The sequence below is a fragment of the Narcine bancroftii genome, chromosome 1 (assembly GCF_036971445.1).
Source record: "Narcine bancroftii isolate sNarBan1 chromosome 1, sNarBan1.hap1, whole genome shotgun sequence".
Lineage (NCBI taxonomy): Eukaryota > Metazoa > Chordata > Chondrichthyes > Torpediniformes > Narcinidae > Narcine > Narcine bancroftii.
In genome coordinates, this window is record NC_091469.1 from 367,420,773 (window position 1) to 367,442,317 (window position 21,545).

Genomic DNA, 21,545 nt, shown 5'->3' on the forward strand with positions numbered 1-21,545 from the left:
CCTGTCATCTTCACTGTACTCTAAACGGCAAGTATATGCAGTCCCTGGGTTAAAAAAGTCTGACTTACGAATAACTTGTACTTACGAACCGACAAAGCGGCCGGAAGTAGAATGCCGTCAACTTCTGGTTTGAGTGTGATTGAATCAACATCACACAAGAGAGTATGCTGTACAATAGCCTTTTTGACCAGCAATTTAAATTTCCAACATTGAAGTTTTATTGTTGTTATTTAAATGACTTCATAATACTTTGCTAGAGTCATAATGACTCTAGTTTAAAATATTTGAAATATAGGTGCTGATCTGTGGAATAGAGAGAGTTAAGTGGCTGTATTGAAAGTAATTGCTGTTTTCACTGTGATTGGGCTCCCTGCACTATCCCGCAGCACGCTGCCTTACACTGATGGGATGCGGCAGACCAGCAAGTTTCCAAACCACTGAACAATGCATTAGGGTTAGGGGCAGACAAGCAAGTGCGGTTTTCCATAGCACTGAACTTGCTTGGAATGAATTAACTATGTTGTACTCTCATTTTGTCTGGTTTACAAGTGACTTGTGAACCTAGTTTGGTTACTCTTTACTGCCTCCTTGGATTAAAGGCAGCTGGAAATGAACAGATGCTTCTTTGCAGCAGATTCTCCCTCCAAGTTCCACATGGCAAAAATCAAACCCTGATTCTCCAACAGTAGTCATCTCTCCATCATCCAATTATATACTGTATTACATTAAGATGATGCAGTGTATTTGAAAGTGTTTAAGTGTTTTACATGCATAGAAAGGTTAAAATGTATACTATATATTAAGATAAGCATTTGACTAACTGACACTAAATGAGGACTGTATGTACTTGTTCCAACAAATACAAATTTGAGTCAAAGACAGACCTAGGTAACAACACATTTTTATCCCAGGGATTGCCTGCATATCCTTTTTAAAAAAGGAGACAAAACTTTAAAGAGCACTCCAGGGTTTCATCAGGCTTCTTTGTACAAGACATACAAATCTTCTTGTTTTTCTAATCATCTGATGCAACTACATGTTGGTTCTCATTAATATGAGTACAAGGATGACAAGGTATCTTTGGACATCAACAGTATGCAATCTGAATGGACATCAAGATGGACAATTTCACATTTCCATTCACTCAGCTTGTCTATATCCCAATGAAGACCATCTCCCATTGAAAATTCTTCATATTCTCCACCTCATACAAGAGATGGTGGGTATTTCATACAAAGAGTGGTGGGTATATGATATCAGCTGCTAGAGGCAGTGGTAGAGATGGGTATAATTGTAATTAAAAGAGATTGAGACAGGTGAATACATAGGACATGTTTTGAGGAATGAACGAATGCAGGCAAATGGTACAAGCTTGGGTAGCAAACTTCTTTGGCATGTTTAGGCTGTAGGGCCTGTTTCCATGCTGGAAAACTCTATGACTATAATTCCACCTAGTTTTTTTTTGTTATCATTAAACTGGAAAATGCAACATTTTGTCCCACACCAAATTGTTAATATAGATCACAAATAGCCCATTTACTTCTGTTCTTTACTTTCTGTCCAATAACCAATTCTTAGTCTTGTAAATCATCCCCAATGTGTTTAACCTTGTTGGCTGTCCTCCTGTTTGGGCCTTATCAAAAGCCAGCTAAATATTCAAATAATCACAGTCAACTACTTTCTCCTCTTCTGTTCTATTGGTCACATCCTCAATAGTCCAGGTAATTAACCAATCATGATATTCCTTTCATAAATACATGATCACTCTGCTCAACTCTTGTGTTGCATAGATCCTTCATTACAGATTCCAGCATTTTTCTATTACTCTCATTGGCCTAAAAGATCAGTGGATTTGATTACCAATCTTCAACCTAGAATGTGAAAAGCTGCCTCACTTGCTAAATGTTTCCAGCTTTTTTTTTCAGGTTGTGATTCTCCATTTTTCTCTCCTTTTCTTAGAAACTGGGGTTATAGTTGCTACCTTCCATTTCTCAGGGACAGTTCTAGATTCTATAAAATTTCACAAGATGATAGCCAGACGGTTATCACCAATGACCACTTCTTTCAAAATTCTGGGATATGTATCATCAGGGCGTTGGGATTTAATTCAATTTTAGTCCTGCCAACTTATCTTTCTTTTAAAAAAAAATCGAAATATACAAACAATACAATGCAACTCAAATCACAAATACTGTAAAAAAAATGCTGCATGGACTTTAAACATAAAGTGTCATTACTAACATAAGAAATATAATTGCATGAAAACAAATATTTAAAGTCAAACATGTTTTCATGGTTGAACACAGCAACATGATTAACTACTCATCTCATGCAATTACAGCTGTTTCTATAAAGCTGTTTAGAAATAAATGTAAAATGTTTATTTAAATGTTTATTTAAAATGTTCCTTCACATAAAGTCTAATATAAATAACAGGAACCAAGAAAAGATCAATTACTCTGAAAACAAATTTGAACCAAAGGTAATGAACAAAATTATTCTGGTTCCCAAACCTCTAGTTACTTTTAATTTCTAAATGCATTTTCAAATAAAGACTCAAATAACTACACAAGATCCCTCAATATTATTGCCTTTTATGACAAAAAATAAATCCCAGAATCCTAATGGCACCAAGGAAGCCACTTGAGCCACCGAATCCATAATTTGGATATTTGTCTCATCTCCTAATTATTGGGAAGCGAAAGCAATCCTTTCTCAAGCAACACCATGGACCCTGAGAGCAATCTCATGTGGCCCAGCATCCACGTTTCCTTATCTGTCTAAAGTCAGTAGAGACTGAAGGAGAATGATAAGTTGTCTGCCTATATTCAATCAAGATCACAAGATCACAAAAATTGCAGAAGAAATTAACAACATTCATTAAGAACCTTCCAGATTAACCCAATTGAAAGCATTGAAACATAAATAAAAAGTGGAAAGAGAGAGAGTCACACACACGCACCAACAATTATTTTTGCATTCCCTGTTGCACTTAATTATGGGTGAAGGAACTCAGCGGTTCAGGCAGCATTCATGGACTGAAGTGGTCCATCACCATTTGGATTTTAATGATAAAAGGCCCCAATCCTAAAACTTTGACGACCCATGAATACTGTCTGACCCACCAAGTGCTTCCAATTTTGTTAACTCTAGAGTACGACGCTTCCAGGTTTTTTTTCTTATGGATGAATTGCCTCAAGTTTTCCACTGTATCTTGGTACACACGACAATATATAAACAACATATTTTTACTTCCATCAACATCAGAGAACTGTCATAGTTAATCAATCTCATAATAGTCGCAGAAAAGAAATGTACAAGCTTGCACATTTGACTCTTGTACGAGCTTTTAAAAATCATTGAAGTGGTACATAAAGACAACCATCTCTTACCTGCACATTGACATCCTCCTTTTTGAAAATTAAGCTACGGACTTCATCTGGGTCTCCATTGAAAATAGCTTGAACCAGTGGTGGCTGCAATGTTGAAAGAAACTTGTCAAAATTATTGACGTACAAGAATAACTCATCAAACAGCTGTGACAATGCTTTAATTAAAAATGGACCACATACATGGTTATTGAACACTCAAATGCCAATGAATTTCAATACACAGTATACATTTTTTCCAAAGTACAGATTTAGAAATTACTTTCAAACAATTAGAGATTAGAAATAAAGTTTATTCAGCCTATTACCTTCAAACCAAACTGCCAAAGATATGCTAGTTTTTCAACACCGTCCCCTTAAAGAGTTCATATTTGCATCAAGATACCATATTAAACTTGGACATGCATATACTACTACACAAAAAATGATGCAGGAATTATCCAGATTGTTTAGACAAGCTAAATTTTTCTCACCCTTTCATCTTCAAGTGAAAATGACTTTGACAGGGGTAGTGACACATCCTTGTACTTTTCCTGAAGTTTTTTAGGAACAACAATGGGAGAATCATCGTCCACCTCCTCCAGAACAACTATGCACACGCGGCTCATCCGATTTTCTGTATATGCTTTAATGTTATGAACTTTATTCACAGACAGCACTTCTACTGCCACACTGATTCTACTTGACGACTCAGTACAATTGCCTATACTGGAGATGATATGGCGGTCTCATTTGCATAATGTTTGCAGAAGTAGTTCCGGTGTTAACAAAGCCCTAAAGTCAACACAAGTACTGGAATTGTCGAAGTTGTTCCTTATTTGAAAACGTATTGCTGATGTAGTATTGCCGTTGATACGGATGATATAACATCACTCATTAAATAGAAAAGCAGTCAAATCATGTTCTTTAAAAACAGAGAGAAAAAAAATCATTAATTTTTGATAATGGAATGGCCAATTTCTTTTATTTTACTGGCTAAAGCAATGCCTGGAAGCTGCTGCAAGCCAATTCAAACAAAAAGTAATTTTACAAAGTCCTGTGTGGACTATTAGAAATAGTATATGTTTGAGTAGATGTGTTAGTGTGAACGAAAGAGCAAACAAGAGAATTGGTTAAAGGTTAATGGAGGGATTGGGGTGAGAGGGGGCAAAAAAGAGGGCACAAAGGCAAGAAAAATGCGAGTAAGAGAGAAAGGAAAAAGGTACGCCAAAGGTGAGCATAACCCAGAAACAGAATATTATAACGACCCTGGTAGCAACGGTGCTATGCTGAGCAGTCACTATTTTCCTGCAGCTCGTCACTGCAGGAACTCAAAAGGGAAATCCAATGTGCAGAAAATATGCTGTCTACTGACCTTCAATACCACAGAAAAAGCCAGGGAGAGAGAGAAAAAAAATCACAAACCTAAAATTCAAAAGGCACTTAACTGTTTCCTTTGGACCTCAGGATTAAAAAAAAAGCAGCTTTAATCTTCAATACCACCATTTCAACGAATAAAACATTTCAATGCAGGCTCTTTTTTTTCCTACGTGCTTCAATGCCGCAAGCTTCTGCAAGTATGTCAATTCAAGATCGCAATCCAATTCTGGAAATTTACGTCCTTAAAGACTGATTCTTGTTTCATCTGTTAATAGCATTAAAAAGTAGTCAATACACACTCAGTGTAACCACCATTTTAATTCTACTTTTATTAATGCTGGATGCAACAGTAGCAGAATTCCAGTGGTTTCTTCTCGCGTACTTCTTTCTGGGTTGCCCTTGCAACTTCAACTGTGCATGCCAGAGCTGTGAATAATGATAGTCTGACGTTGAAGCAGCTTTATAGCAGAATGGCTGCGTTAACAGTTTCATTCAAAGCTGCATGGAAAACTATTTCATTAGTGTTGCTGACTATTCCTGCAGAAGGGAGGACCCAGCTGCATGAATAACATGTTTCTTTTCCTTCCCAGTTATACTTTGAAATTAAGGCTTTTCTTTTGAATGGATCACAGATGTACAGTCATGCAGGAATTTAACTGGGAGCTTAATTTGAAACAGTTAATATTTCCCACTGTGTGAATGCCAGAACAAACCTCCCAGAGTGCTCTTAAAGCAATGTCTGCTGCATTCAAAATGGCCAAAGCTTAATTTCTTACAATTATTCAGTATATTCTCAGCATACATACAGGATCCATCTTTTGGGAATTGGTGCACATCTCTTTAATTTGATCTAAAATATTTTAGAAATTGCAAGCACTTGTTTATGTTCTTGATTTTTTTTTCTTGTTTTGATACCCAAAAATACTTAAGCTTACTTCTGTAAACTGCCAATATACAATCACAGATTCCATATTGTCAATTTTTCTTCGATTCAATGGTTTGTTTACATTTGGCAGCTGCACATATATTAATGACCATGTGGACTGGTGGTATCAATTAGCTTTTATATCAATTGCAAGTTAAAATGAAAACAAAAGGTGCTGCTGGGGGGAGGAGGGGAGGGGGAAAAAACACTTACTCCTGTGTGTTCATAACACGTTAATGCTGGGACACCCCCCCCCCCCCCCCCCACCGCCACAAAATTGGCCTGGAGGTCCTGCCTTCCCGGAAATTTCACCCAGGTCCAAGTAGGGTCATTGTTCGCCAGCGGTGTGAAAAGGCTGTAGTCCACCAAAGCAGTGGGCATGAAAGCTCAGGTTGATTGATACTGGACTGTAAGGACTGTGAAATGGAGACTACAATAAACGACAATGAGATTAAAATAGCAACCTACAAATGTACTACTACATTCCCAAATTCAAGGCAGATGTGACTTTCATACAAGTTCTAAGATCACAGGAAACTTATGGGACTGGATGTCCTGCACAAGTGGTATGGGTTGTACCTGAACTGGAGGGCAACCAATATCTTGGCAGGGAGGTTTGCAAATGTTATTGGGGAGGGCTTAAAGTAGATTTGCTGGGGGTAGGAACCAAAGTGAAGAAGCAGAGGAAGAGGCATTTGGTGCAAGGAGGGACAACTCGTAGGCAGTTTGTGTGGAAGGACAGCCAATGGGGTGAGTTGCAACAAGGACAGTCAAAAAAAGTAACAAATCCAAGGCTGAACCTTTTGTATTGAAAAGCACAAGCACAAGAAAAAGTGGAAGACCTTGCAGTACAGCTGCAGATTGACAGGTATGATGTTTTGGCCATCAGAGTCGTGGCAAAAGAATAGACATCATTGGGCGCTTAATGTCCCAGGATACACAGTATATTGAAGGGATAGGCAGGTAAGCAGAATGGATGGCATAGCTCTGTTGGTAAGGAGAAACATAAAATCATTAGAAAGAGGGGATATCAGATCACTGTGGGTTGAGTTAAGAATGTCAGAGGTCAAAGAACATGTTGGCAGTTATATGCAGACCTCAAAACAGTAGCCAGGGTGTGAACAACAAATTACAACAACAACTTGAAATGGCATGTCAGAAGGTTATGGTAGTCATGGGGGATTTTAACATGCAAGTAGATTGAGAAAACCAGATTGAGACTAGATCGCAAGAGAGAGAATTTATAGAAGGCCCTTTTCGAGCAATTGCTGATGAGCCATGAACAGATCAGCTGTACTGGATTGGGCATTGTGTTTTGCAACAGAGCTGATTAGAGAGCTCAGAGTAAAGGAACCCTTAATGGGTAGTGATCACAACATGAATGACTTCCATTTGAGATTTAACAAGGAGAAACTAAAGTCAGATGTTGGTATTTCAACAGAGTAAAGGAAATTACAGTTGCCTGAGAGAGGAACTGGCCAAAGGAGATTGGAAGAGGCACTAGTAGGGAATATAACAAAGCAGCAATGAATGGAGTTTCTACAAGAAATGAGGAAGGTGCAGGATAAATGCAAACCAAAAAAGAGGAGATATTCAAATGGAAAAAATTGTCACAAATGTAGCTGAAAAGGGAAGCCAAAGCCAATGTAAAAGCAAAACAGAGGGGATACAAGGAAGCAAAAAATAGTGGGAAGAAAGAGGATTGGGAAGTTTTTAAAACTTACAGAAGGTAACCAAAGAAAAATGATTAGGAAGGAAAAGATGAAGTATGAAACTACATTCTGGTATAGTCCCAGAGGAAAATCATAAATGTCACCCCACGATTCAAGGAGGGATAGTTGTGGGTGTTGTATTTAAAAGAAAGGCCTTTGTCAAGGTGCCAGAAATGAGGCTACTTCACAAGAGCATATGGTATAACAGGAAAAATACTAACATGGGTAGAGCATTGGGTGATTGGGAGGAATCAGTCAGAATACAGGGTTCATTTTTTTGGTTGGCTGCCGCTTACTAGTCATATTCACCACCAGAGGTCAGTGTTAAGGCCATTTCTTTTTATGTTGCATATTAATGATTTAGATTATGGAATGAGTGGCTTTGTAGCCAAGTTTGCAGAAAGTAGAAAGGTAGGTAGAGGAGCAGGTTGTGATGAGTGAACAGGGAGGCTGCAGAAGGACAGGCAGAGAAGTGGCAAATAAAATACAATGTTGGAAAGTGTACACTCATGCCCTTTGCAAAAGAAAAAAAATAAACAGGCAGACTATTTTCAAAATGGGAGAAAATTGAAAATACCAAGAAGCAAAGGGACCTGGCATTCATTTCAAGAGGATCAGAATACACAGCAGGGATTATAAGGCATCAGCGAGTCCTCATTTGGAGTATTACAAGCAGTTTCTGGCTCCTCATTTAAGAAATGATATGTTGACATTGGAGAGAATCAGAGAAGGTCCATAAGGAATAACTCCCGGAATGAAAAGATTATCATGTAAGGAGCATTTTACACCTCTTGGCCTGTACTCATTGGAATTTAGGAGATTTTGGGGGGGTGGGGGAAAGAGAGACCATCTCATTGAAAATTTTCAAATTTTAAAAGGCATGGACAGAGTAGATGTAAAAAGGTTGTTTGCCTTGGTGGGAAAGACTCAAGGATAATAGGGCACAACTTCAGAATTGAAGGGTGTCCGCGAAGAAGAGAGATACAGAGGAATTTATTTCGTCAGGGGTGGAAAATCTATGGAATTTGTTGCCACAGGTGGTTGTGGAGGCATTGGGTGGGTTTAAGACAGAGATTGATAGGTTCTTGATTATTCAGGGCATTAAGGGTTATGGGGAGAAAGCTGAGTGGGAAAATGGATCAGCTAATGACTGAGTGGAGCAGATTCAATGGGCTGAATGATGGTCTTATTATGGTGTGGATTGCCACTTCTTAGGAACCATAGGTGGCGGTTGCGATGATAGTGGAGTGGAGGAGAAAAATGTTAGGATTGCTTGTAGAGACAGAAATCAAAGGGTTGTGCATGATGGAAACAATGTTCTCAAGTGCATTTATAGTCAGGGATATGATGAGGAAAGTTTTTTTAAACTTTTTTAAAAATTTCACAGAAAGTGGGCATGACAGCCAGGGCAGGTTCATGCTCCTCTTACAGAATGTGGCGAGTCAGGAAGCCAACAAAATCCCTGATGGCTATACCTGTGAGGTGTATCCAGCTGCAGATGAAGCTGGATGAACTCCGGATGATTCTGGAGGCTGCAGGGGTGACAGACAGGAGTTGCAGAGACGCATTCAAACTAAGGAGGCAGGAGGAAGGTAGATAGGTGGCAGTCAGGAGAGGAAAAGGGACCAGGCAGGCAGTGCAGGTTACTCCCATAGCCATTCTCCTCAATGTATACCATTTTTCATAAGGTTGAGGGGGTCAACCGACCAGGAACAAACAGGGCAGTCAGGTCTCTGCCACAGAGACTGGTCCTGTTGGTTAAGAAAGGGAGGAAGAAGAGGCAAGCTATAGTGATAGGAGGCTCAATAGTGAGGGGAACAGATAAGAGGTACTGTGGAAGAGATTGTGAATCCCCAAAAAAATGCAAGGAAACAAATAAATAAATATAACTTATAATAAATTTAAAAAAATTTAACGTTTACATATAAGTTTAAAACTGTAAAAGTAAATGTTCTTCAAAACATACAACCCCTTGGTGAAGATGGGAGGAAACATTCAGGCATCATAATGTCCCGGTGGTGCCTGGCCCACAGCAGCTGTCTGAATAAAGTTTCAATAAAATTGTATTTGAATAAAATGGCGACGCCCGGGATGAAGAGCCAGCCAACAGGAGAGTCACCTCATCGGCAACCAGCGAAGTGTCTCCCTATCCTTGCCTAGTAAGGGTCTTTATCTTTATGAGTATGTTATTATATTTGTCAAGCTTTGTCCGTAAACTTTGGGTAAGGGTTGTGAATTATGCCAGTATGGTTAATGCAACACTGTTACAGCACCAATGACCGACCGGGGTTGGAATTTAAATTTTGCAAGTTATGGGTATGACCTGATTGAAGTGAACTTTACATAATTAAGGACTGCAAAACATTTTTTTTCAAATTACTTTTTATTTCCCACTGTCTTTTAAACTATTTATTCATAATGCAGCTATATTAGTTAGGCAATGTAGGAGTAGGCAACCGGAAAATGTGCCTATCCAGCATCTGCAATCCCCTTTGGTGCCAGAAACCAGGAATTATACTGTATCATGAATTCAACAAAAGAGGCAATATAAATCTGATCCATCTGCTAATCAGTCCCCAGAAAGGACACATTACATTCCATGTTACCCTAAATACAAAATTTAAACTCAGCAAGTATACATTTTGGTTACTATCTATAAGTCTAGAAGACCGCAATTTGTAACCACCACAAGCATTCCACAGCATATGCAATCACACTGGCTCTCCACTCACCCCTCGATCACCTGGACAACAGATAAGTGCATCACCCTGCTTTTCATTAACTATAGCTCAGCTTTCAACACCATCATTCCTCTCAGTACTGTTCAGCAAGCTTCAAACCCTGGGCCTCGGCACCTTCCTTTGCAACTGAAGATCACAGTCAATGCTGCTCCGCAACATCTCCTCACTGACGTTCAATATAGGAGTTCCTCAAGGATGTGTGCTTAATCCACTGCTCTATTCAGAAAGGAGGGATATAGTCAGCTGGTTGAGTGATGTTCTAAGAACAACCATGCACAAACCCAAAGAGCTCATTGTGGACAGCATGAGGAAATGAGAACAGGAACCAATCCTCATCAAAGGTGTCAATATCTCTGAAGATCTGTTCTGAGGCCTTCATGTTGATGCAATCATTAAAAAGGATCACCAGTGGATAACTTCATGAGGAGTTTAAGGAGATTTGGTATGTCACCAAACACCCTTGCAAATTTCTACAGGTGGAATGTGGAGAGCATTCTGTCTAGTTGCATCACAGTTTGGTAGGGAGGTGCCAATGCACAGGATAGGAAAGAGAGTTATTAAATTGGCCAGTGCCGATCCATAGAGGATATCTACAAGAGGCGTCGTCTTTGGAAAGCAGCCGTTATCCTCAAGGACCCTTACCACCAAGGTCATGTCCTCTTCACACTGCCTCCATTGGGAAGAAGGTACAGGAGCCTGAAGATAACTCCCAGTGGGACAATGACAGCTTCTTCCCCCTCTGCCATTAGATTTCGGAATGGACAATGAGCCACAGACACTACCTCACTTTGGTCCTTGGGTCTGCAAATGAACAATTAGATAACAAGAGCCTAATATCATCTGGCATTTGCTCTAAAAAGAGCTGCTCGAATAACATATTGGGGCTTTTACCAGATCCCAGGAACAGCATTTCATCCATTAGTTCTAAAAGGGCACGGTTTCCCAACCCATCAAGATGTAGTAGCTTGGCTGCCCTTTTTCTATGGGACAAACCATATACCTGTAATAAAAGTACTTTTAAAGTATCATACTTGCTGGTATGTGATGGATCCTGTAGGAAATTGCCGACTCTCTTAGCGACGGCCTGGTCCAGGGCACCGACAACATGGTACATAACAAGTGGTGTCCAATTCGAATTTGTGAAAATGAAATTGTGCTTCAGCCTACTGGAACCACAGTTCAGGGTCAGCTGTCCAGAAAGGTGGGAGCTTCTCAGCAATGGCTGCAGAGTCCATGTTTGTTAAAAAACTAGTTGGGGGTCACCAATTGTGGCCAATGGAATCACAGTGGACATGATGAAATAATCACACAAGGCATTTTTAGAGTGAATCAAATGGATTTTCTCTTCATAACCTGTGCCTTTTAAGCCAGAATCATGTACTCCACATGCACTGGCGTCATCATGCACTGACATTACATCGCCAGTTTGATGCCTTCTGGGAGTTGTAGTGCTGCCATAGTGCCGCAACACGTGCTATATAAATAAACTATTACTACTAATTTTGTATCATCTCCAAATGCCTCCCTTCATCTTGATGTTTCATTCTTTGGTCTGACAACCATTTATAATGGTTTTGTGAAGCTTTAGAATATTATTTAGACAAGAAGATGCAAGAGCAGAATTAGGCCATTTGGCCCAGGAGTCTGCTCCAAAAGCAACTCAATGGGCCAAATGTCTTGTCATCTCTGTCTTGTATAACACAAGTCAGGGAAAACCGATAGGGTGAACAATAGTATCTTTGCCCATACCAGATATGTCTGTGCCCAGAGGACACAGGTATAAAGGTTCAAAGGGGATAATAAAGGAAAAGTAAAAGATTCACAGAGGCTAGTTGGAGTTTAGAATGCACAGTCTGAAAGAGGAGAGGTGGAATCTCTCACAACATCTTAGTAGTATCTCTACAAACATGTGATTCACCAATGCACAAAGTGCTGCAGGGCAAGAGTTAAGTAAATGGGATTTACATACACAATAATCAGGCTGTTTCTTCACTGTACAACTCTCATGACAAAGCAGTCTGATTGTGATAGCTACAATACCATTAACTTTCTCACAGACAATACCCTCAGTAATATAAGTACACTATTCCCAGATTCTTTCATTTCCTCTTCTTCCTTTAACCACCTGCCTAACTTATTCTTGTAAGTTGCTTTTGTTTATATCTCAGTTCAGCGAATACATACCACAGCCTTTCACCTTCAAGTATATTTAACAGACCCAGAATACTTTTCATTCCTTTCAGTTTTACAAATGTGTTCCCCCCCCCGCCAAGTATCATTACCAATGAACAGAATATCAGAAAAGAAGCCTGTGAAACTTGGTTAGCCATTTCTTTGAGAAGCTGATATTTATTCTCGTATTTTCTGTCTTTTGGTGAGGTGTGAATCCATTTAATAACTCATCCCTCAAATGTTATAACCTTTAATGCCTTCAAATAGTTTATCGTAGGATGGATTTGTTATAAACTTTCTGAAACACCACAAGAGGCCATCCACTTACACTCTTGTGCATCACTAATGCCACTTTTATCAATCTTCATTAAATCTAATTGTTTTAAATCAGTCTTCCTGAATTTCTGTTCATTCTGAACTTGAGGAACTTCATTTTTGAAGAATCTAATCCTTTTGTCGTGAGATAAGCAACAAATTGGTCTGCAAATATAGTTAGTCTCTTTTCAAAAAAAAAGGCATCTTAAACTCTACAGGCATTCATTTACACTTAAAACCTTTCAACATACATCCAAGACCATTATTTTGTTTCCTGTTCTTTCTGGACTGTTTGACAAATCTACAAGCTTGTTTACAAGTAATGGACAAGAACATAGAGCACCCACTCACTCGTGGCATGCTCCAGAATCTAAATCCTTGTTACTGTGCAATATACAGTAATTTATAATTTATGAAGTGCTGGGAGAATTCATGATTCTCCTTTTAAAAATAAATCACATTTTTAGCAATCCCTTTATTATAGTTAGCCTGAAGAATGAATAAATTAAGGTAACTTTAGCTTTGCTCCTTGAAAGTTAGCAAAATATTAAGAATGCAACTTCAAAAGTCTTCAAAGGTTTTTGGATTTTGATTGCATAACAGCCATTGACTAAACACAAATATCGCACATCTCATTACACAGCCATAGAAAATAGGTGTAGGAGTAGGCCATTTGGCCCTTCAAACCTACACTGACTGACATTCATTATGATCATGGCTGATCAGTTCCCGGTTCCTGCCTTCTCCCCATACCCCTAATCCCCTTGGTCACAAGGGCCAAATCTAACTTACACTTAAATATCGACAAAGAACCGGCCTCGACTACTTCCTGTGGCAAAGAATTCCACACATTTACCGCTCTTTGAGAGAATAAATTTTTCCTCATCTCAGTCCTAAAAAACTCCCCCCCCTTATCCTTAAACTATGGCCCCTGGTTCTGGTTTTGCCCAGCATTGGAAACAATCTTCCAGCGTCTAGTCTATCTAAACCCTTAAGAATTTTATGTTTCTATAAGATCCCCCTCAATCTTCTAAATTCCAAAGAATACAAGCCTAGTCTATCCAACCTTTCTTCATATGCGAGCCCCTCCATCCCCGGTATCAGCCTAGTGAACCTTCTCTACAACCCCTCCAAGGCAAGGATATCCTTTCTCAGACAAGGCGACCAAAACTACACGCAGTACTCCAGGTGTGGTCTCACCTGTACAGCTGCAGCGGGATCTCACTTCTCCTGTACTCAAATCCTCGCTATGAACGCCAACATACCATTCACCCTCCTCACCGCCTACTGCACCTGCATGCCCACTTTCATGCACAGCAACACCCAAGTCTCACTGCATCTCCCCTTTTCCTAAACAGATACCATTTAAATAATAATCCTCTTTTCTGTTCTTACCTCCAAAGTGGATAACCTCGCATTTATCCATATTATACTGCATCTGCCACATCCTGGCCCACTCTCCTAACTTGTCCAAATCACCCTGCACAATCCTAGCATCCTCCACACAGCTAACCCTACCACCCAACTTCGTATCGTCTGCAAATTTCGAGATACTGTTATCTATTCCCACACCTAAGTCATTTATATGTATCGTAAACAACTGTGGCCCCAGAACTGAGCCCTGCGGTACTCCACTAGTCACTGGCTGCCATTCTGAAAAGAACCCATTTATTCCTTCTATTTGCTTCCTGTCCCTCAGCCAATTCTCGATCCACCTTAATACCATACCTCCTATACCGTGCTCTTTAAGTTTATACGCTAGTCTTCTGTGTGGAACCTTATCAAACGCCTTACTAAAGTCAATCATGAATAACACAGTATGGCAGAAGGAAATGTTCAATAATGTATCAAATCTGGTGCAAAGTACAAAGATAAATACTTTTGGTAAAGTAGAAAACATACTGATATGTAGAGATTTATGAAAGAGAGAGAGGGAGACTGTTATTTTGATAATTTTTCACATTAATGTTCTAAAGGATGGAAATAGAAATCAAAACATGTATAATTAGAAATAGCTGTAAATTGGATACCAAATATAACCAGAAAGAGAAAAGGTTAAAGTGAAAAAGAAACAGTCTGACATTTCTGCTAGAACGGTAACTAATTACCCGAGTAATTATTATGTCTAAAAATAACAATATTGGACTGAAAGACACACAAGAGGTCAGTGTAATTGGATCTTTTTCATGAATTGTCAACTGTAATGAGTTTCTTCTGCTTCTGTGATTAACACAAGAAACAGGGCAGAATTGAAAAGCATCATGATAGGGTCAAAAAGGTTAAAAGACACTGGAAATAATACAAAAAAAAAGCAAAATAGACACAAGGAAGTTTGCAAGGCAGTTGAATTAAAGTGAATATTCCTTCCTATGCCTTTGGCAATGTAATTGGTAGATTTTCTTTTAAATCCACAATCGTAGAACCATACGATTGCTTCAGTCAAAAGGAGAATCTATTTTAATTTCCAGCAGATAAATCTCTGATGTTTGATGTTCTGCCAATATGGATGTGAAACAAAAAATTATTTCAGGGATATGTCATGAAAATATTTGGAAAATACTTTTCACATTAAGATGTGACGCTTCAAAAATCTGGAAATAAAATATGGTCATGTTTAAAGTAATTTAATAGATCTTTAGAAAAAGGTGTCAAAAATTTTAGAGTCTAATGCAAATAAATATCAGTGGCGCTGAGAGCTGCTGGAGTGGACCCATGGAGAGTGAGGGAGCAGAGATACAGCGCTCCCACAGGATCCAACTGCCCAATCAATTGCCGTCAGCTCTGAACGGCCTTTGAACAGCCCACTGAGGGAGCCGATGGGGTTTTGTTTTATTTGAAATCTCCCGAACACGGGTCTGTGTCCAAAATGGTAGCACCCATCGATTATCAGCAGCCACTGATATTTATTTGCATTAGACTCTAAAATTTAATGTGTGCAGGGGCTGCAGTCTCCAGGGAAAACAGAGGAATGGATCAGGGCACCAGAGAACAGGAATATCCCCACCCCCCCCACCCCACCCTCTGAGAGGGAGAAGCAGAGCAGACAACTCGCGGGAATGGTGACCACGGCAACGGACCAGAGGGGGCTCTGCAGCTGAAGAACCAGTGCACGCAGAAGGCTGCTGGTGACTCAAGGCGAGGAACCCGTGGGCTGCTGGAGACTGCCGTCAGGAGACTTGCGCCGTACTGCAGACTGCTGGAGACCGGCTCGAACTGGCTGGAGGGGTACCAGGTATCGGAACTGTGGTGTGAGGTGCCACTGAGGGTTCCTGATCGTGTCAGAGGTTCGGATCTGGAGCTTGGGTTGCCAATGGTTTGGATTGGACTCTGTATGGGCGAGAGGCAAATCTACAGACATTCAGTGACTCGGGGCGGTGGGGGTGTCACTCCTTTGTTTCTCTGACTGTAAGAGCCACTTGGGCAATTCTTGCCAGTGGTGAATCTGTCTGCCTTGCAGCAGGCAAAAATAAATTTCATGTAATACTATGTTGATAAATTGCATCTTAAATCTGTCCCTCCATACACATAGCACAGGACATTTTGTTCAGCAAGAAAATTTATCCAAATATAGCATTAACTGACTCATATGCTACCATATCTTTCCTGGGTGGGGAACCAATATTTGCAGCTGCAATATGCTGGTCTCCAACAAAAGTTAGTTCTTGCTTCAAACTTATTCCTACCAAGAGTTCACATTGCTACAGGATATTTCAAGATTCATGACCAGATTATCTCTCATGAAAACAAATGGAAAATTCAAAAACTCTTCAAGACTATATTTAAAATTGCAGAACGTTTCATGGACTGTCATTTTCACCCCTGATGATGTTAGGCTTACTGGTGTCCATCTCATCACTCTCGAGTTACTTTATTAAATAAAGGGCAATAACAGAGACACAAGAGACTGCAGATGTTGATAAACTAGAGGAAAAAATGACAGAGAGATGATAGTAAATAAAACCAAGTCGAGCAGGTGTCACCAACACGGTGCCCGCGAGCACCAGGTCGCCCGCAGGGACCCCATGAGTCGCCTGCGGGCCTGTTCTGAAAATAGGACTGGTCACCAATGAGCTCCGTCCAAAATTTTCTTCAATTGTGTTGCTATTCGGAGGGGACGCGGCCGGGGAGGTGGAGGGGGAGGGGGGAGACCGGCAGCGCCTGTCGGGCCGGTAAGGAGAGGGGGGAGATCAGCAGCCCGAGTCAGGTGGGCGGGAGACCAGCAGTGCGGGTCGGGAGAGACCGGCAGCGCGAGTCGGGCCGGCGAGGGCGGGAGACCGGCAGCATGACTGGAAGGGGGTGGGGGTGGATACTGCAGCACAATTCGGGTGGCTTTAAATCTGGCTTTCCGAAATCCGGAAAAATCCGAAATTTGGAACACGCTGTCCCCCCCCCCCCCCCCCCAAGGGTTCCGCATAAAGGATTATGTACCTGTATTTTAAAAATAAAAATGTTTAATATGCACGAACTCTGATCGAGTCTGGTTCAAAGGTCAGTATTGTGCGCATGACAACCCTCAGCGTTTGCTCAATCAGCTCGTGGGCGCTGCGAAGATGACGAGCTAAATGCGGTTTCTACTCCCCAAAACATGGCAGAAGAAAGAAAGAAAACTGATCATTTTCACAGTGAATGGGAGGAAGAGTTCTTTTTTACTACTGTGAAAGAAAACTGTGTGTGTCATTTGCGGGGCAACTGTGGCGATGGCAACGCGGCACAATGTGGAGAGACAGACACTTCAGGCCATGTCACAAAGCCCGTAGTGGGCAGTGCACTACGGGCAGAAAAAGCCTGCTACTTAAAGGCAGCTTTGGGCAAACAGCAGGTTTTTTCACGAGGCCGGTGAAAAACTCATATTGCAGCCCTTGGAACTCAAAATTAAATTCAACAACAGACTGTATAGAGTGCCCTCCATAATCTTTGGCACACGCCACTTTTTTCCCCTCCTTTATTTGCCCATGCTCCAAAATTCACGTGATTAAAGTACACATTCCAGATTTTATTCAAGATTGTATGCAGACATTCTGATCATGTAGAATTACAGTACTTTTTAAAAAAAAAAGTACATTACCCCATCATTTCAGGCATCATAATATTTGGGACAAAGCAATGGTATGTATATTAGTCATGTTTCGTACTTTGTGGCATATCCCTTGCCTGTAATGACTGTGATTCACAGACATCATGAGGTGCTGAGTATCTTCTCTGGAGATGCTCTGCCAGGCTTCTACTGGCAGCTATCTTCAGCTCCTGCTTGTTTCAGGGGCTTAAGGCATGTCCATTTGGATTTAGATTGGATGACAGACTTGGCCATTCAAGAAATTTCCAGCTTTGTTGCTTCAGCAATATGTTTGGGATCATTGCCTCGGATGAAGCACTGACTAATGAGTTTGGAGGCATTTGCTTGAACTTGACCAGATAAATTATTTCTATACACTTCAGAATTCACTGCCATCATCAGTTACATCATCAATGGAGATAAGTGCACCTGTACCTGTAGCAACCATACATGCCCAGGCCATAATACCCCACCACCATGTTTCACAGATGAAATGGTATGATTTGGATTGAATCATGAGAAAGTTACTGGACTGTTGTGCTTTAAATATAAGGAAAGGTTGGATAAGTGAGGACTTCTCTCCCTGGATATAAGGGGGTACCTTACAGAGGTTTACAAAATTATGAGAAGCATAGATAAGGTAATTAATACATAGGCAATACCTTTTCCCTCCAAGACAATCTTAGAGACTTGTAACCAAGGTGACAGGCACCCTCCTCACACAGAGGGTGGTAGGTATATGGAATGAACTGTCAGAGGAAGGGACAGAGACAGGGACAGATACAATGCTTTAAAGGCATCTAAGCAGGTACACTGATAGACTACAAGACATAGGAGCAGAAATAGGCTATTCAGCCCATCAAGTCTACCCCACCATTTAATCACATTGATCAATTTTCCCCACTGCCCTGCCTTTGCTCCATAATCTTTGATGCCTTGAGTATTCTCGAACCTATCAATCTCTGCCTTCAATACCCGAATTTTAGCCTCCACAATTGGCTGTGGCAACAAATTCCATAGATTTGCCACCCTCTAAAGAAATTCCTCTGCATCTCTGTTTTAAACAGCATTCTTCAATCCTGAAGTGCTGACCTTTTGTCTTAGACTCTCTCACCAGGGAAAACAACTTTTCTATATTTACTTTCATGCCTTTCATCATTACAAATGTTTCATTGAGATTTCCCCTCATTCACCCAAATTAAAACACTCTTCATATGATAATCCATTCATTGCTGGAATTATCCTTGTGAATCTCCTCTAAACCATCTCTAATGTCAGTACATCCTATTTTTAAATGAGGAGCCAAAAGCTGCTCGCAAAACTCCAAGTTTCATTCGTGTCTTATAAAGCCTACATGTTCCAAAGACATAAAGACTCTATATGTCTATTCCACTTCAAATGAATGCCAGCATTGCATTTGCCTTCATCACCACTGACTTAACTTGAAAGTTTACCTTCAAGCTATCCTGTAAGAGGATTCCCAGGTCCATTTGCCTCTGCATATTTTCCTTTTTCTCCCAATTTAGAAATGAGTCAATCTGTTTATTTTTATCTTCTGAAGTACATAATCGTATACTTTCTTACATTGTATTTCATTTGGTACTTCTCTGCCCATTCTCCTAATCTGTCTAAGTCCTTAGGCACTTTTACACAGTGGCAGTGTAAAAATGTTGAGATAGAATTTATAATGTAAATTTCATCCTATAATTTTTCCACTGGGACCCCTATACATTTCTATGGAGTGGCTGCAGTGTAAATTGACCGCAGCCACTCCAAAAGAAACAGGCTAAATGAATATGACATTCACCCTACAGCAAACTCTGCAATGCAGGAAGGCTGTGTAATAGTGATCTAAAAGTGCCCCTGAGTAAACGAACAATTCGGGGCACACCGGACGTGGAGGCAAGTCTGTATAGACAGCACTTTCCTTATTCTAATATATCCTAATTTCAAAGTATCATCTTCAAAAGCATGAGCTACAATATTCCAAATTTCAATCTCTTTAATCCAATAAATCAAACTCTGTTGCTGTTTATGCAGCTTTAATTAATTGATAAAATGGATAAACATTTTGCATAGCTTTTCATTAAGACTTTCGTAACAATGAACAACAAAGTATTTACTGTATAATGACACAAAAGCTTAGAGATACTATCTTAAAGAAATACATACAAGTATTTAAAGAGAAACAGAAAATTCAAAGAAAATTTTCTCACGTCTTCTACATTGTGAAGAATAATGAGCAAGCCATTAGTCTGTGCAGATATTATGATATATTACATCATAGTCACTACAGTAACACTGCAAACAATAGTCTCTAAAAGAGATAGAAGCAAAATTAACTAAGAATTAAAAAAACCCAAAGTTTTAACCTTTACAGTATGTTTTTTTTAAATAATTCTGAAGTTTCTGTGTCAAAATGCCAATTCCCAGTTTCCTCAACACAATCTGCTCCTCCAATGACCTTTGTATCATCTGCAAACTTGGTCACAAACCTTTGGTGAAGATAGGAGCAAATATTCAGCCAAAAGAGTGCCTCGGTCATGCTTTGCTCATAGCAGCTGTTTAAATATAGTTGTGTGAAACAGCAATGGCTTCATCCAGGATGAAGACCTTGGTGACGCGGCTCACCATTGTGGTTACTCTCTTAAAGTGTCTCCTTATTCCTGGTTAGTAAGAGTCGCCTCAGTCAGAGGCTTTATCTGTGAACTTGTGGGAGAGGATTAATTATCTATAATGTTATTGTTCGTCTTTTGGGCTGCTCTGTGGAGGGGGAGCAACCTGCAGATGCAGCAACGGTTAAATGTTTTCAAAGAATGTAAAATGTTTTGTTTATATATTAATTCAAGTGAAGTTTGTTCAGTTTAAATACAGTATAGTATTTTTGATTTTTGCCTTTTAAACTGTTGTTAATGCAGGTGTATTAGACATTGTAAGAGTTAGCCTCAAACAACCTGAAAATACATTGATCTGAAATCAAGAGGTTTTACTGTAATGGTGCAGGAATGACGTGATCAGTCAGTGAAAGCAAAACTTCTGATTTCCAAAGACTACAAATAAGCAAAGAGGGATCTTCAGAAGTTTGAAGCAACATAGTGATTTCAAAGACCCCAAATAAATGTTGAAATATGATGAAACAAAGGTGAACTTGCTTTGTTTGTTTTGTCAGCAGTCTGTATGTTGGGGCTAGCAGGATAGATATATGATCCAAGTACCCAAGGTGGGGGTGAGATGCAGCCTTGTACACACCAGGGACATTGGTGTACACCAATCCAGGGTGTTCTCTCATCTGGTAGTGAAGTTAATGTGCCGTTGAAACTGAGGTAAAATTGTTTTAAGGTTGGCGTGACTGAAGTCGCCAGCAACAATCATGGCACTGTCAGGGTGGGACGTCTGGGCTTTGCAGATGGCACCATAAAGCTCCTTCGTGGATTTACCTTCATTAGCTGAAGAACAAAAAAAGACTGCAGCAATCAGCATGCCCGAGAATTCCCTGGGCAAATAAAAGGGTCTGCATTTCACCTGCAGGTTCTCTATCTCAAGCGAGGGCTTTGTACTTTGAAGTAACGAAGGATGAGAGAAGAGTCAGAGGCATATATGATTTTAAAGCCAAAGAAAAGGTGGATAGACAGTACCTTCTATCCAGGGTAACAAAAGCAAATACCAGAGGACACCTCCTTAGGATGAATGGAAGAAAGTCATAATTTAAAAAAAAATAATTATATATATATATATATATATATATATATTTGCATCGGACTTGTCAGCCACAAACGAGTCTGCAGCTGACGTGGACTTTTTACCCCCTCCATAAATCTTCGTCTGCGAAGCCAAGCCAAAGAAAGATATATATATATATATATATTTTATATATATATA

General features: G+C 40.0%; 1 protein-coding gene and 1 long non-coding RNA gene across 9 annotated transcripts in view; one reads left to right on the forward strand and one right to left on the reverse strand.

Moving 5' to 3' along the window:
- The window catches only part of LOC138750698 (serine/threonine-protein phosphatase 6 regulatory ankyrin repeat subunit A), a 226,568-nt gene that overhangs the window by 176,779 nt on the left and 28,244 nt on the right, over positions 1-21,545 (reverse strand). For 2 of the 8 annotated variants that reach the window (XM_069912781.1, XM_069912764.1), the window contains exons 2-4: positions 4,817-5,013; positions 3,863-4,293; positions 3,393-3,476 (exon numbers count right to left, since the gene is read on the reverse strand). In XM_069912781.1, coding sequence (XP_069768882.1) covers positions 3,393-3,476; positions 3,863-3,997 — 219 coding nt within the window. In that variant the 5' untranslated portion in view covers positions 3,998-4,293; positions 4,817-5,013. Of the gene's footprint in view, positions 1-68; positions 192-3,392; positions 3,477-3,862; positions 4,294-4,816; positions 5,014-17,041; positions 17,274-17,745; positions 18,037-21,545 lie in introns of those variants that run through there. The other 6 variants (XM_069912772.1, XM_069912790.1, XM_069912800.1 and 3 more) reach the window with 6 other exon arrangements.
- LOC138750724 (uncharacterized) lies at positions 17,772-20,807 on the forward strand. The gene is made up of 2 exons (XR_011349478.1): positions 17,772-18,162; positions 20,585-20,807. It is a non-coding gene; the product is annotated as an uncharacterized lncRNA (long non-coding RNA).